Below are 12,888 nucleotides of genomic sequence, written 5' to 3' on the forward strand. Positions count from 1 at the left end.
CCATTTGAAAAATTATGAGGCTTAACTTAGAAAAAGGGAAGCAGGGAAAAGGGGGGCTGAGGTGCGGACGTTCTCCTGCTGTTTCTGAATTGCAGATAAGAAACACGTCCCCAGTTTTGTTCCCTCTCCGTTAGTGTTTGGGCAAACTGGAGGCTCTGAGAGGTGGAGGAGACCTGGGAATCAATCCTACCATGACATGGACAGACCACCAAGGTCTAGAGAGGGGCTGTGACTTTCTCAAGGTCGTGCAGTCGCGGGAGGCAGGCTGACACCACAGCCGAGGCCACCGGCTCTGAGGCAGGCCCCACCTCAGCGCGACTCCCCCAGTGTCTCTTTCCCAGGCCGGCTTGCCAGTCAGGAGAGCTCAGGAGGGTTCTCGGGCTTGCGAGTGTTGCTTGGCCACCTGGGCTCGTATCTTATCCAGAAAATTCTGCAGTCTGGATTTGTCAGGTTCTGTGGGCACAGGGAAACAATGGAGGTTTGGGCCTAGGGTCTGGGAGGCGGTGAAGGGAACTGACCCATTTGCCTGCCTGGGTCCCATCCCTCTTAGGTGACAGGCACAACTAGGGCCCTGGGCAGGGAGCCCCAGCTGGGATCGGGGTCCTAGAGGTCAGGGCCAGGCCAGACGTTGCCCAGGGCCACCCACAGCAGGGGGGTTTAGAATGCTGCTGAGTCAGACAGGCAGGCAGGATCTATGGGACAAGACCAAGGGAGGGGTCCCTTGCGGCCGCAGGGCACAGACTGGTTTAGTGCTGGAGGCAGTAATGGATCCCCGGGGGGCCACCACAACTGTTGCCCACAGGACAGCGGGAGGGACGGGGACAAACCTGAAGGGGAAGGGGAAAGAAACACCAGACACTGCCTGCCACCCGGACCAGAAACTGCTCGCAGCCGCACAGAAGAAATGAACTTTAATGTCCGCCTTTGTTCCCAATCCCGCCCAAGTGCCAGCGTTCGGTGCAGGACAAAGAGGGGCTTGAGAGGTACGAAGTCACGAGACAAACAAGGCCCCGCTGCCTCCTGGGCGTGCACTCGCTCTGCCCCACACGCGCACACATGCAGACCACACGTTCACCGCACAGACACACACACGTGCACCCACGGTTAAACACATGTACGGAGGGACGCGTTGATATATACAGAGAGAGAGGCGGAATCCCGGCCGGCGTCGGGGCCCCAGGCTCTCAGCATGCTCGGCCCAGCCTCCCGCGCTGTACCTGGCACCCATGCCCCTGCCAGAAAAGCAGCTGCCCCTCTCCCCGCCCCCCGCCCGCGTTTCCCCTCGGGCCCGGGTCTGCCAGGCGCCGCCCCGCCCCGCCCCGCCACGGTGCTGTCCCCCACCACAGGGAAGGGAGGCTGCGCGCGGGGCCCTACAACGGCCCGGGCGCCAGGGGCATGTTGGTTTTGAAGCCGGGCTGCCCGTTGGCCACGTCGGGCGCGGCCTCGCTGCCCCCGTTGCTGGAGCCGCCGTCGGTCTCGGGGCTCTCGGGCTCGGCCAGCAGCTTGAAGGTGAAGAGCGGGCCCGAGTCGTGGCGCCCGCAGCGGCCGGAGGGCTCAGGCAGGCTAAGGAGGGCGCCGGGCGCCTTCCACTCGGGGAAGGCGCACAGCTCGACGGGCGGCGGCGCGCCGCGGCCCAGGTAGCCGGGGCTCGGCGAGGCCGAGGGCAGGGTCCTCTGGCTGCCGCTCAAGCAGCTGCCGCTGTCGTCCAGCGAGTCCTTGCGCGACTGCGAGCGCTCCAGCGAGCCGCCGCGTGTCCACGGCCGGTAGGTGTAGGCGCAGTTGCCCAGGCGACGCCGCCGGCGGCGCCGGCGGCGGGCGCGGCACTGGCACCCGAGGATGCGCAGGAAGGCGCGCTTGAACTCCTTGCTGGAGCACGGGTAGATGATGGGGTTGAGGCAGCTGTTGAAGTAGCCCAGCCAGAACACCACCTTGAACACGGCGTCGGGGGGCTTCAGGGTGGAGAAGAGGGAACCTGCAGGGGGGAGGTGGGGTGGGCGAAGACAGAAAGACAGCAGTTTGTGAGTAGTCAAGCCCTCTCCTCTGTGTGCTCTACCTGCACATCGCCCACGGGCCGGACGCTGCCAGGCCTTGGGGCAAGGCCACTTCCTTTGCCAGGGATGCTCGCCTTTCTGTCTCAAAATGAACGACTCCTACATTCACTTTTAGGGCCAACCTCAGGAACTTCCCCGTCGCCCATGAAAGCTTTCCTGCTCTAGCTACACAGCATCTACGCTCCTCTCTCTCTAGGTTTCTCTAAACCCACCACACAGGGGCAGTGTGGGTCAGGGACTGGGCTGCCAGGCGCCTGGGATTCCTTGCATATTTCGGCCCCCTCTTCCTCCCCCCTCTCTCTCCCGGGCAGCACAGTAGCCGCTAGAAATAGGGGCCCTCTTTGCCACACTGGCCTGCCCTGGTGGGAGCGAAGAAGCCCAGTTAATTAAGGAAGGTCCTGAGCCTCTTTGGCATGAAAGAGGGTCTGTGGCAGGGATCTTTTTCCCTGGGCATCAAAACAGACCTTTGGGGGTCAACGAAGCGGCCAGGAGAGGGGAGCAAATATCAACAGGAAATGAGGGTTCCTGGAAGCCTGCTCTCTGCTAGAAGTCAGGGCTGTGCTGGGCTCTGTGACACAGCCCCAAACTCCCTGAGCATGTCCCTGAGCCTGGATCCACTTCTCTTGCTTATCAAGTGGTCCAGCGCTCCTTGCCCTGTGTCTTAGAACCCTGGTTTGCCAGGGCTGGGAAACTGCCTTCGTCAATGGGAGCTCGGTGAGAATGGGTGACTTGCTCAAGGTCACTCAGCTGGTGAATGGCCGAATGACCCCCAGCACCCAATCAAGTTGTTATTCATTTGGTTCCACAAACACTTGTTGAGGCATCAGTGGTCAGTGGTTAAGGTCCTGTTCAGACATCACAGGTAGGTAGGGCGGGCTTCCCAGCATGTGGCCTTGGAGAAGCCAGCTGAGCTGATCAGGCTCAGTTTCCTGGAAAATAGTGATTGACGGTGGTAGCTCTTTTCTGCACGGCTGACATGAGCTGGGGCTTGGTAAGTGCCTGGCATGGTGAGTGCCCGCAAGTGCAGCTATTCTGACTGCTTCAAATACAACTGCTATCACTACCGCCAATGCCGCTGTTACTGCCAGCAGCGCTACTACAAAGGCGAGGAAGAGGATGAGATCCTTGCTGACCACATGCCAGGACTCTCACCTCACTGCTCTTTCTAACACGGGCCCAAGCATGGGTCCCAGGCGCTTCCTGAGCCAGCTGAAACTGTATGTGACATTCACACTTTGTTCTAGGGGAGAGTCCATAGCTGTCATCATGGGCCTGAAAGGGTCCGCAACCCTCGGACGGTGAAGCCCCGCCCATCTTGAGTCTTTGGCTCACGAAGCCTCAGTCACTCTACCACCTGGACCACTTATTTTTACCCTCCTTTCACTGCCTTTAAGTCAGCTCACTTGTTGTATCTAAATTTAAAAAAAATTAAAGACGCTTTTTATTACTATTTTAAAAGCTGCATCATTGGCTATAAATAGAATGTCCTGGTAGAGAAAAATAAGATCGCTCCAGGCGGTGGTGGACCTGAGGTCTGCCGTCTTTTTCAAGAAGGGAGAGTCACTGAGGTTGAAGGGTGATGAAGACTCGCTGGCCCTAAACGGAGAGGCATTCCCCTATGAGCACCTACAGGGCTGCAAGAGAAGTGAACCTGGAATCACGTTCTCACTGGAGAATCCAGACCCCGGCACATTGTCAGGGGCTAAGTAAGTATTTGCTCAGTGACTGGCAGATTGGCTGAATATGTGGTTCACAGACTCTTGTGCCACGTCTAGCTGTCGTTGCAAGCTGTCTTGCATACCACTGAAACCTGTACAGAACTTGAGCAGCAGCGTGGGCACAATCCTGGGAAACCACTTGCTGGAGGCCCCATGGCTCCATTCTGATGCCTCAGCCTCTTACTGAGGCTTTTTGAAGCAGCTCAAATGAGACAACATTTCTGAAAGGGCTTGGAGGGGTTGGAAGCTGGACATCTGGGTGGGGTGAGGAGGAGGTGCAGTTTGGGGGACAGATAAAGCTGCAAGCAGATGGTGCAGTGAGCCCACCCCGTCACTTGGGCTTTGCCTGCTTTAAGGCGATTTAGAGGGATTGTGAAGTTCAAGGATCAAAAGCTAAGGCTGAGCAAGATCAGCGAAGGGAGAAGTAGTTCTTGGCTGCACGTGGTCCCAGTGAGTATCCTTAAGGTGCCATTCAACAAATCTGAATAGTGAAAACAAGGTCTCTGGGAACCTCTGCTCTTCAAAACCATGAGGCATGTTTGTGGAACAGCAGCCACCATTGAACAAGCCGACTCTGTGCCAGCCACTGGGCTAAATGCTTTCCCGCCTTTTTCCAGTTGCTCCTCCAATAGTCACCGCTCCCAAGGCAGCCTGGCATGGCTGTGCCCTGCTCTAGGGGACGTCGTTCCACACGGTACTCTAAGCGCTCCTTAGTGACTGTGTCCAACCACATGGGTCTGCGGGAGCCATGACTACCACACTCAGGAGGAGTGGAAGGCAGGCTGCTATACCTACAGCCAAGCCACGTCTCCCCAGTTTGGTTCAATAAAAATGCAAAATATTTAAAATAGTTGCTGAATCTTTCAGTACCAGCTGTGTAAGGGAGGTTTCCTTGGATTTGGAAAGTCCCTTCAAGGTTTTTCCATTTTCATTTGCCACTTAACCCTGGAATGAGATCATAAAATTGTCCAACAAATACAATATCTTTGGGGCCAACAGATCACGTCAAGTTTTAAAGCAAACTCTGAAAACAATAATAATCACCAGAGCCACCAGCCACATCGAACTAGGAACCAGTTGTTAGGTGCTATGTCCACCACTTCGCTCACGACATCCTTCCAGCAGCCCTGCTCCGCTGTGCCTCATCCCACAGATGACAAAACTGAGGTTTAAGAGATTAACAAAGTCACAGGTCTAGTAAGTGGTGGAGCTGGGATTAAAATCCAGCTATGAAGTCTGGCTTCTTACTCATTGCTTGATATTAAGAAAAGAAGCTTCTATTTATTTCCTTAAGCACCAGGCAATTTCTTCCTCAACTGGGGAGAATCTCTCTCTCTGCTGAATTGTCACAGCACTTTAACTGAACCTCAGATGTGGCATTTATCACTTTCTACCTTGAATTCCAGTTGCTTAGGGCTATGCCTTATGTCCCCTGATTAGACCATGAGCTTCTAGAAAAGAGAATTCATGTCTGATTTGTCTCCCTCCCCCCAGGACCGAGCACAGTGCCTGACACATGACTCAGCCAACGTGTACTGCATAAATAATGATAGTGAAACCATAACAGAACTGAAGCACGTTAGCTCCTGGCCACCAAAAGTGAAGTTCTTGCAGAGGCAGCATGGATACCACCTGGTGTGTGTTAGAAATGCAGAATCTTGGTGACCCAGTGAGTCAGAATCTGCTTTTTAACAAGATCCCAGGGTGAGAAGCATGGCCTTAGCCCACATTTCAATCTTACTTTAAACACTTTTTCTGGGTATGTTGAGCTTCATAGATGAGCAGAGGCTGGGCTGAGAGCCACCTCCTCACGGATTGACTCCCTCGCCCCAACACTCCAGTGGCTCCTAGAGTTTATGGGATCAAATTCAACCTGCTTAGGCTGGAATTTAAGACGTGCTCAACTTGGCTGCAATGGCCTGATTCTTTGCAACGTGAGTGGACTCTTCTGGCTCCTGGCCCTTCCTTCGTGCTGTCCGCTGGTGTGACAAGCCCTTTCCTTTGCCCTCCTCCTCTCCACCCTTTCCAGGCCTGGCTCAAATCCCTTCTTCTCATAACCACAGCCCACGAGGCACAGCTTCCTCTGAAGAGTGAAAGTAGGAGGGAGGAATGAGTTGGCCGTGAACTTGCCAAGATCTGGGTGACCCTCACCATAGGCAGGAGGGAGGGGTGGGTTCTTCAATTCTCAACTCTCAGTTTACAGTTGTGTAAATTAAGTCTCCGAAGATACAGAACTCACCCAATGTCACACAGCTATTAAACGGTAGAGATGGAATTCAAACCTGAATCTGCCTGCTCACACACCTGGGCAGTTTTCACAACAGACAATAGTGCCTCCGAACTCTTAGGACACCTGTGGGCCGGGGGAAAGCTAGAATTGTTTACATGCTATTTTTAATAGTATCTTTACACATTTTATCTCACCTTTAAAATACAAGTATCTAGAGGCCAAGAGTTTTGAACGACTCTATCCCAATGGTTCTTAACCTAACAATAGTGATTATGCAAATCATTTAGTATCATATAATTTCAGGGTTTCATAGACCCACCGAATTCCCACGGGGTATCCATGGGTACCCACGGGGTGCACAGTCACTAGATTAAGGGTCTCCGCTCTTCTCTCCATAGATTTCTTTCATAACAGCTGTTTGGTTTATTTATCTCAGAGTCTGTTTCCCTTGTTTCAAATTCCTTGAGGCCAAGACCTTAGTCATGTTGGTTTCTCTAGCACCTAACGCAGAGCTTGGCTTATAGTGAATGTGTAAAAAGATTTGTTAAGCACATAACCTCTGCATGTATGGTGCTCATCGTAGGTGGTGCATCAATGGTTGCGCAGTGACCCCTTGCTGGCACTACATTGTCTTCCTCTTATTTATTTAAATGGTAACGCAGGCCAATGCCCAGTTCAGTTCCCGTCTCCTTCCTGAACCTTGCTGACTGCTCCAGGCTCTTCTCCTTTATTCCCCATTAAAACAGAGTTAACTGGAAGGTTACTGCTAAAGGATGTGATGTGTGACTCTTTAGACAAGCAGTGTCAAAGCTCCTTCACAATGGGGTCTGTGTCCTGTTTTTGTAGCACAGGGCTGAGCATAGGTCAGCGCAATAGATTGCCCACTGACCGGTTGGCCCATTCCATCTTCCAGAAGGGAAGCTACCTCCTGGCTTGGGCCAGAGTTGAGAGCAGATGGGGTGCAGTGGTGTCCACAGCACATACGGGTCCTGCGCCAAATGGAGTGTGTTCCACGCTTTGACCTCACTGAAAATAGCAATTCCCTGTAGAACACTCAGAAATTGAGCATTGGTGGGGTTTATGTGAAGGAAGCTATAAAACTTTATAAAGAGGCATAAAAGAAGATACGCATGATGGAGAGACAGAGCTTGCTTTGGTACAGGACGTCTCTACTCAAGATAACTTCAGTTCTCCCCAAATGAATTAGGAAATTGAAGGCAATCTCATTAAAATACCAACAGGAGGTGTTGTTGTTGCTGTTGTTTTGCAGAGGGGAACCTAAATGATTCAAAGTTAAATATATGGAGCCCATGGGATATGAAAAACTAACCATGGAAAAACAGCCAGGTCAATGAAAACAAATAAGAAGAATGATGGGAGCGAGGTTAAGAACATGGGTCCACCGCCTCTGCAGGTATTAAAGCCCATCATAAAATCACAGTAATTAAAAAACCCCCAGAAAACTAGAACAGGAAGTGCAGGAAAAGGCAGCTAGATCAATGAAATTACACATGGGCAACCCATGAGGATTTTATATGCCATTTCAACGTTTGTGGTGAAAAAGAGATTATTCTGTAAACAGTGTTGGGCAACAGGCTAGCCATTTAGAAAGAAATAAAGCTGGAGTTCTATTTCACTTCTTACATCAGAATAAACCCAAATGGGTCTAAGATTTTGAGTATAAAAATTATTAAAATATTAGAAGGTATAAGTGAATATTTTTATAATTTTGAAATAGGAAAGACCTTTTTAAGCGTGACAGAAGTTCAGGGTTTGTAAAGGAAACTGCAGGTAGAAATGCCTGGACACTTCTCTAATGTCACAAGCTTCAAAAACAAAGTTAAAAGAAGACTGAGATAAATATTTGTAATTCAAACAACAGTTAAAGGAACAGTATTTCTAACATACCTGGCTCTGTTTCAAATCAAGAACAAAAAAACACGAAAGAAAAAGCAAAGCATATGGATAAACAAATAAGTGCAATATACAGCCAATGAATGAATGAAAACACAATAAAAGTCCTTTAGAAAATAATGCAAATTGAAAAGTGGCAAAATATTACAGGTCTCTTACTTTGGAAGATATTGTAAAAATTGCTTGAGATACTAAAAAATTGAAATCGAGAATATCCAGATATTGGAATTAGAAGGTAGTATAAATGTTTGTTTATTTAATGGAAAAAAAGTCATAACCAAAGGGAGGTGGGCGGGGTGGGGGGTCCTAGTCTTATGAGGGAGAGGCCTCCGGGAGACTGAAGGGTTGAGCCGGAGCTGGCCGGGCGGGGCGGTTGCAGGGCAGGTGTTCTGGGCCAAGGATCAGAGCGTGCAAAGCTTTCCGTGCACGAAAGAGCTTCATGTGTTCCAGGAGGCGAGGGAAGTCAGGGGGCCCAGAGGGTAAAGGAACAACAGGGAAAATGGCCAAAATAAATACATAAATAAATAAAATTAAAAAAGAAAAGAATTTGTGCTCAATTTGGCAAAGGTGTGGGAAAACGTATTTTCATATGTTCTGGGTAGGGGTATAAATTTGGGCTAGAAAAATGGTGTAACCTAATAAAATAAAAACGTACACAGCTTTGATCTGAGCACTCCACATCCAGGGATTTATCCTACAGTGTTACCCAGAAAAGGGAGCAAAGATAAAAACACAAGGAGCTGCAGCCACGTTCCCCCCAAATGGGAAATAACCTAAATTCCAACGCCGGGGATTACGCGATAAACCACACAGCATTCATGAGATGAAACACCGGACACCTGTAAAAATGGTGAGCTAGTCCACATGGGATGATGTTTATGGCTGACTTAAGTAGAAAAAAAGCAAAATTCAGGAAAGAATGCCTACTATGATTTTTATATAAAACATGGTGTGTGTGTGTGTGTGTGTGTTCGTATGTTCATAGAAAAAGACATCACCGGGCTATTCGCAGTGGTCGTCTCTGGAGGACGGCTTTACGGCAAGACTTTCACTTTGTATTTGAAGCGCTTTTGGCACTGACCAATTATTGTTTTTGTAATGAGAGAGAGAGAGATGGAAAACAGAGGGACGGAAGAGCCAGTGTGACAGGCTCAGCGGCCAGCTGCTGGTCGACCTTCAGGTCAGATCATCATCGTTTGGCCCCCGTTTTCCTCATGTATGAAACAAAGAGCATTAGTCACTAGTGTCCCCTTCTTCCCAGACTGTAAGCTTTGTATGCACCCCAGGGTAGAGGTGGAACAGAAGTCAGGGAGAAGATGCCTGTAGGGGAGCGCCTCTGAGCCTAGACCTGGAACACACATCCTTGTATCACTTCATCCTTCCTTCCAAGGCAGCAGAGGGAGCTGCGGGTTGGCCCAGCGGCCTGGCCTCTTTGGATGAAAGGCTCCACCTGAGCACAGGGACAATTACTGGCCTCAGGGAATCACCCGAGATGGGGTCACTTAGGCCATTAGGCTCGGTGCCTGCCTTTCATCCCTTCTCCTCCCAGCAGCGGTCCACTGACTTCCCTGACTCATTCCTCTGTTCTGTCCTTTGGCGGGTGACAATCAAAACACTTCCCTACATCCAAACTGGCTGGCCGGGTTCAGGTTGGCCTGGGCCCCGGGGACAGCGCTGCGTCTTCGTTCCACGTGTCTGGCCTAGTCTGGGACACCCTACTCCCTGCGGGGGCCACACCTGGGGGCCATGCCCTCCTTGTCACCTGCAGCCCTCAGAGCTTCTCGGCCACAGAGTGAGAGATGCCAGCCGGCTCTCTCTAGGGCATCTCATCTTCTCACCCAGCCCTGTCCCGCCGTTCTGAACCCAGAGAGCCGGGCACATGGTATCTTCAATAATGCGCAACGAAGTCTTGCTGCTGCCTACGTGCTGCTCCCCAGATTTTTGCACAGCAGGACTCTCTCCTGCCTCTCAGTCCAGGCCCACAGGCAGGCAGCACGAGGACCCTGAAACTTCTGCCCTTTCTCGCTGCTCAGGGGCTCCTAGCCCACCAGGGAACTTCCCAGGTGGAAGTGCCTGGAGGACAATGCAGCCCTCAACTCGGGACGGCCCATGGGACAGCGAGCTGGCTGGGCTTGCTGTGCCCCAGGAGAGCGTTCAGCGCTGCCTACCGCCTGTGCTGTTGACATAGGGCAGCTCGCATGTTGGCGGTGGGGGGCCTCCCCGGCCTTTGAACGCTGAGACTATCTTGAGTGTCCCTTTCTCCCGGGCACCCAAAGCCCTTGGGGGGCCTCTAGAGCTGGGCAGGGCACTCACTTCATTGCTGCCTCTCCTTCTTGGGCCTGAGTGCCTTGACAGCCGGCTCTGCTTCTAGCACCTTCGGCAGGGCCCCTCCTCGCCCTCTCCCGTCTCAGCTCCTCTCCTCCCAGATTGCTCCAAAGTTCCATACTCTTATTTTTTTTTTTTGAAAGGTGAGCATTTCTGTTCTCTCCAGTAGCTCTGGCATCAGCCTTGTGGAGGGCAGCAGGGAGGGGCGAGACGGGGGTGGTGGGGTGGTGTGGGGGTAGATGGGTTTCACGTTCCACCTTCTGCTTGAATTAAGATATTTTCCCCAAGAAAATCTTGATTTTCAGAAAATGCCATTTTCTCCACCTCTTTCCATGTAAACAAAGGCTCCATTCTCACTTTGATGTAAGTTTTTAGAGTCTTGCTGGCAGTAGGAGATCCTCCTGCCTTGCCCCACATTACGACGTCTGTGCTGAGCACGTCCTGGGCGCCTGCGACCGGCTGGGCATTTGCCCAGGAGATGAAGCTTGGCTGGGGAAGCGAGAGCTCAGCGATCACTTTAGTCGGTCCCCACAAGCCTATGGGGGGAATGTAATTATTATGCCCATTTTATGGATGAAAATACTATGGCTCTGAGTGATTAAGGAAAGTGCTTCAAGATTACAGTGCGGAGTCAGGATTCAGTTCCTGGCCTGACCCCAGAGCAATGGGTGTTTCCACCACCCCAAGGGCAATTCCCACAGACTGATGCCCTGTTGTTTCCCTGGAACATTTGGGGTACAGCTGCCTAGAAGGACACCTGGGCGCGCAGGTTCCACAGAGGGATGGAGAGATGTACGTGGCAGATAGTTGGGGAAGGAGGTGTTATTTGAATTGCTACTTTGAGAGAGCTCTGCTGCAAAAATGATTCCATTCTCACACATTTTGAGAAAACAGGAGCTGGCAGGGCAGGGAATAGCACCCCAGGCCCTTGGGGTGCAATGGGCCAAGTGTGTTTCAGAGAGCGAGTAACTGATCTAGTTCGTGGGAGCGGAGGCCTGACTTCCTACGGTGTCCCAGCCACAGGGCAAGTGGGGCGCGTGTGTTGGCCCTCGCACTGGTTAGACATGGAGTCAGGCTCCGTGGCGTTTCAAAGGCCTGGAAGACGGCAGTGATCTGGATTTAACGACGACAATGACGAAAATAGCAGTTACCCTCTATTGAGCGCTTACACCTGACTCCTAACATGCATGACATCACTCAGCGCCCAAAACAATTCTACGTGGATGATACAGCGTTACTGTCCCCATTTTACAGACATTGAAATCGAGGCTCAGAAGAGACGTGATTTGGGGGTGAAAGAGTGGGGGCGGGGAAGAGGCACTTGGCTCAGAGCCGCAGAGCCGTTGAGTAGCGGAGTATCTCAGGCCCGTGAGCTCCTCCTTGCCCGTCTCCTGCTGCTTTGACCTTGTGAGGTGGGCCACTGGGAAACGAAGGACTAAAAGAATGTTTTAGAAAGTGGAGCAAATTCCACAGGGGAGTGTAGGGTGCAGGGGAAAAGAAGAGCTGGGCTTGGGTGTGAAAATAGTTTTCAGAAGGCTCATCTCCCCAACCAAGTCCAGGAGGAACCGTAACTATTTAGAATTGAAAAGTCATCCTCCTGCCCTCTCCTGGCCTCGTGAAAGTAAGTCCTGGGCACGTGAGACGGCGGGGGGAGAAGGGGTGTTTAACTGAGAAATCCCCCCATCACTGGCAGACGGGCAATGCCGAGAACAAAAGCAGGAGGAGGAAGCCCAGGGTAGTTCTTTCAGGACGGAGGAAAACAGAGATTAAGAGACTGAAGCCAGGCGACGCGAGGATGAGACAGTCCCTACCCCATCGCCACTCCTCCCTGTGTTCCTGAGAAGGACGTGGCAGCTGTATGAGAAATGAGACCCGAAGGGTGGCCCTGGATGTGTGGCAAGGCCGGGTCGACACCAGTTCCGGCCAGAGGAGCTGCCCGCGTCCTTTGTGCTTGTCCCCCAGGGGCCTGGCTGTCCTCGCCTGTCCATCCAGACGGAGCCGCGTGCTCCACCGGGTCACTCCAAAGGGCAGTGCGCTCAAGTGTGCTAACGCCTCCGTCTACCTCCTTCCTTGCAGGCCAGGACTAGATGTTCCACCCCACCATCCTGAAAATGACACTCGGCCTCAACGGATCATTATGAAAAGCGGCTGCATTACTCTCAGAGGCATGTGCTCGTGCCAAGAAGGGCTCCCAGAAAACCTGCCTGGCGTAGCGGCACGCACAGCAGGTGGACGGGAGAGGCCCCGCATCTCACGCCCCCTCCCCGGCTGCCCTAATCCAGGGCTGTGACGGGGCGGGGAGGGTTGGCGGAGGCTTGACTGATCTGGGAGGAGGCTTTACAAATCATCAAGGAGCAGAGTGCGGAGGGAGATCATGAAAAACACCAGAGTGAGGAGGAAGTGCGTTTGGCAGGAGGGTCTCAGCCTTGTTCTTTAGAGGCCAGCGGAGTGCGCAAATGGAGGCGGGTCCATCTGCTCTGCGGCCTTGCTGGGCTGGTAGAGGGCAGCACAACCTAAGGCTACAGACTTGACCGTGGTGCCTCCTCCCCACGTGGCTGAGGCCCCGGGAGAGGGCCTGGGCGCTTTATTCCGGCCTCTTCTGAGCAGCTTCTTTATGCTGCAGGATTCTTTAAGAGAGCAATCTAGTCAA

At 52.3% G+C, this 12,888-nt stretch overlaps 1 protein-coding gene across 1 annotated transcript in view; it reads right to left on the minus strand.

Annotated features, from left to right (window-relative positions):
• Positions 1 to 1,355: 1,355 nt before the first annotated feature.
• The window catches only part of ADRA1B (adrenoceptor alpha 1B), an 81,623-nt gene continuing 70,090 nt past the window's right edge, over positions 1,356 to 12,888 (minus strand). Inside the window, exon 4 of the mRNA XM_054568103.1 lies at positions 1,356 to 1,972. Within this exon, the coding sequence (XP_054424078.1) occupies positions 1,371 to 1,972 (602 nt within the window). The 3' untranslated portion in view covers positions 1,356 to 1,370. The remainder of the gene's footprint in view (positions 1,973 to 12,888) is intronic.

This window comes from Pteronotus mesoamericanus, unplaced genomic scaffold (genome assembly GCF_021234165.1).
Source record: "Pteronotus mesoamericanus isolate MK-2021 breed Mesoamerican mustached bat unplaced genomic scaffold, CSHL_Meso_final contig_2, whole genome shotgun sequence".
Lineage (NCBI taxonomy): Eukaryota > Metazoa > Chordata > Mammalia > Chiroptera > Mormoopidae > Pteronotus > Pteronotus mesoamericanus.